Genomic DNA, 3,517 nt, shown 5'->3' with positions numbered 1-3,517 from the left:
TCCCATGTAGAAATTTGCGAATAGGACTCCCAGGGGCGAGCCCATCGCTACACCATCCTTCTGCAAGTAGGTATGCCCTCGATGGGTGGTAAAGGGGGCCCTCTTCGAGCAGATGGCTAGGAGAGTCCCAAGGGCTGGTTTAGGGATGTTCAGAGTTGGTGTAGAGTCGTCCCTATAGACCCTATCGGCGATAAGGTCTATGGTTTCGTCCACAGGCACGTTCGTGAATAAAGATTCTACAGCCATCGATGCAATAACTCCATCACACGTAGAGTTCTTAATTTTCTCCAGGAATTCGGCGGATGAAGTTACACAGTAACGATTGGGAATGTAGGGCGTCAGGATGGCATTCAGTTGTTTGGCGAGCTGGTAAGTCGGAGTAGGGCATTGACTTATAATAGGGCGTAGTGGGTTGCCCTGCTTGTGGGTTTTCTCATTGCCGTACAGGTAGCCCGGCCAGAAATCGCCTGAAATAACTGGCAGGTGTATGGCATTGGTTGCTGCGTTCACGGCCTCGATGGTTCGGTTAGCTTCCCTCTTGATGTCTTCAATAGGGTTTCTAGTGAGGCGCACAAATTTGGAGGAATCAGCCAGGATGTCGTCGAGTTTCTTGTGGTATTCCTCTGTGTCGATAAGCACAAAGGCAGTAGTCTTGTCTGCCTTACGAAAAGTGACACCAGCAACCTGCTTAAGATCCTTGGAAGCTTCCTTCATATCCTGGGTGATGATACCACTAGTGTAATGATCCCTCTCAGTGATGGCCTCAGCAAGAAGCAAGGGCTGGAGGGCATCAGTAGTCCGCAGGGGGCCACGATCTTAAAGGGCGAGGATTGAGTCGAGTAGCAGCTCGGCCTCGAGGCGTTTATCAGTGCGTCTTGTTCTGGTCACGTAGTGGCAGTTGAGGCCCATCTTGAGGATTTGTTCCTGTGCAGGAGTCGGGGTATACCCCGAGATATTGATGTACTCTTGGCGTTCCTGTGGTATACGAAGTTTGCCACCGTTGAGGTTGATCTATTTCTTCAGGATGGTGCGGGTCCTCTTCTGCATGTCTCTCTTCTTAAGGATTCGGAGGACATGGGTGATGTTGTCAGGGTAGTTCAGGCCACCCCCGATGTCCTCATCCTCTGTCTGTTGGCTGGTAGGGTCAAATTATGGGTTGTCATCATCAGGTTCTCGATAGTCCTCATCAGGGGCGTCCTTATCTTCATCAGGGTCGCTGTCAGGTTCAGGAGGGGTGTCTGGATTGGTACTGTCTTCATTCTGCTCTACTCTTCTTTCCCTGGTGTTGACCCATTCCTCCTCAAGACGGGTCCGGAGGACGGTGAGCTCGTCCTTCAGTGCCTGCTTCTGTTGGAGCTGCCCCTGGAGGAGGCTACGTCTGTAGACACGGGTACCAGGAGGTGGATGCAGCAGTCAGGTAATATATATACCCAGGATCCTGGGTATATATACCCCCTAACTGTAGCATCCACCTCACTTTCTACCTGAAGACGAGGAAGGACTTATCCTCGTAACGCGTCATAGTTTCTACAATTTTGTATCGAAAGTTTTACTTATATTTTGCGAGAATATACTTAAGAAGTCTTTCCTATTTTGTCATTCACCTGACTGATGAATTTTTCAAGTCTGCTGGTTGATTGCAGCGCTCGAGAAAAGAGAATTATCCGGAAAATAGAAAAATTAGATAATAAAATAAACTCTGCTGAAGCAGCTATTACTTTCAACTCAACTTGCCTAAAAGAGGGTCTCCTACCACGATATACCAAAGTCCAGCTGTTCAACCCGTCGGCCCAAAATGATCCTGGTACCCGTGCCTACAGACGTAGCCTCTTCTAGGGGCAGCTCCAACAGAAGCAGGCGCTGAAGGACGAGCTCACCGTCCTTTGGACCCGTCTCGAGGAGGAATGGGTCAACACCAGGGAAAGAAGAGTAGAGCAGAATGAAGACAGTACCAATCCAGACACCCCTCCTGAACCCGACAGCGACCCTGATGAAGATAAGGACGCCCCTGATGAGGACTATCGAGAACCTGATGATGACAACCCAGAATTTGACCCTACCAGCCAACAGACAGAGGACGAGGACATCGGGGGTGGCCTGAACTACCCTGACAACATCACCCATGCCCTCCGAATCCTTAAGAAGAGAGACATGCAGAAGAGGACCCGCACTATCCTGAAGAAATTGATCAACCTCAACGGTGGCAAACTTCGTATACCACAGGAACGCCAAGAGTACATCAATATCTCGGGGTATACCCCGACTCCTGCACAGGAACAAATCCTCAAGATGGGCCTCAACTGCATGTGACCAGAACAAGACCCACTGATAAACGCCTCGAGGTCGAGCTGCTACTCGACTCAATCCTCGCCCTTTAAGATCGTGGCCCCCTGCGGACTACTGATTCCCTCCAGCCCTTGCTTCTTGCTGAGGCCATCACTGAGAGGGGTCATTACACTAGTGGTATCATCACCCAGGATATGAAGGAAGCTTCCAAGGATCTTAAGCAGGTTGCCGGTGTCACTTTTCGTAATGCAGACAAGACTGCTGCCTTTGTGCTTATCGACACAGAGGAATACCACAAGAAACTCGACGACATCCTGGCTGATTCCTCCAAATTTGTGCGCCTCACTAGAAACCCTATTGAAGACATCAAGAGGGAGGCTAACCGAACCATCGAGCCCGTGAACGCAGCAACCAATGCCATACACCTGCCAGTTATTTCAGGCGATTTCTGGCCGGGCTACCTGTACGGCAATGAGAAAACCCACAAGCAGGGCAACCCCCTACGCCCTTTTATCAGTCAATGCCCTACTCCGACTTACCAGCTTGCCAAACAACTGAATGCCATCCTGACGCCCTACATTCCCAATCTTTACTGTGTAACTCCATCCGCCGAATTCCTGGAGAAAATTAAGGACTCTACGTGCGATGGAGTTATTGCATCGATGGATGTAGAATCTTTATTCACGAACGTGCCTGTGGACGAAACCATAGACCTTATCGCCGATAGGGTCTATAGGGACGACTCTACACCAACTCTGAACATCCGTGAACCAGCCCTTTGGATCCTCCTAGCCATCTGCACGAAGAGGGCCCCTTTACCACCCATCGAGGGCATACCTACTTGCAGAAGGATGGTGTAGCGATGGTCTCGCCCCTGGGAGTCCTATTCGCGAATTTCTACATGGGAGTTGTAGAAGAGAGAGTGTTCTCTCGTGTAGAATGCCCCTTTCTGTACTTTAGGTACATAGATGATACCCTTGTGAAGGCAAGATCAAGTGATGAAATCGAGACTTTGAGGAGGACGTTTGAGGACTATAGTGTACTCCGTTTCACCCTCGAACACAGCCAAGATTATTGCCTCCCGTTCCTGGATGTCCTAGTCACCTCGACGGAGAATGGATTTCGGACCACAGAGTATACCAAACCCACAAACCTAGGCATGTGCTTGAATGGAGACAGTGAGTGCCCCACCCAATATAAGAGTTCTACCATCAAGGCTTATGTCAGGAGG

The 3,517-nt window shown here is 50.0% G+C and overlaps 1 protein-coding gene across 1 annotated transcript in view; it reads right to left on the bottom strand.

The window, feature by feature from the left end:
• The window catches only part of LOC137649219 (uncharacterized), a 40,552-nt gene extending 39,838 nt beyond the window's left edge, over nucleotides 1–714 (bottom strand). The window contains exon 1 of the mRNA XM_068382203.1: nucleotides 1–714. This exon is cut by the window's left edge and continues 484 nt beyond it. Coding sequence (XP_068238304.1) covers nucleotides 1–714 — 714 coding nt within the window.
• Nucleotides 715–3,517: the final 2,803 nt, after the last annotated feature.

Source organism: Palaemon carinicauda, chromosome 11 (assembly GCF_036898095.1).
Source record: "Palaemon carinicauda isolate YSFRI2023 chromosome 11, ASM3689809v2, whole genome shotgun sequence".
NCBI lineage: Eukaryota > Metazoa > Arthropoda > Malacostraca > Decapoda > Palaemonidae > Palaemon > Palaemon carinicauda.
The sequence above is the reverse complement of the archived record's forward strand: the minus strand, read 5'-3'. Positions and strand labels throughout refer to the sequence as shown.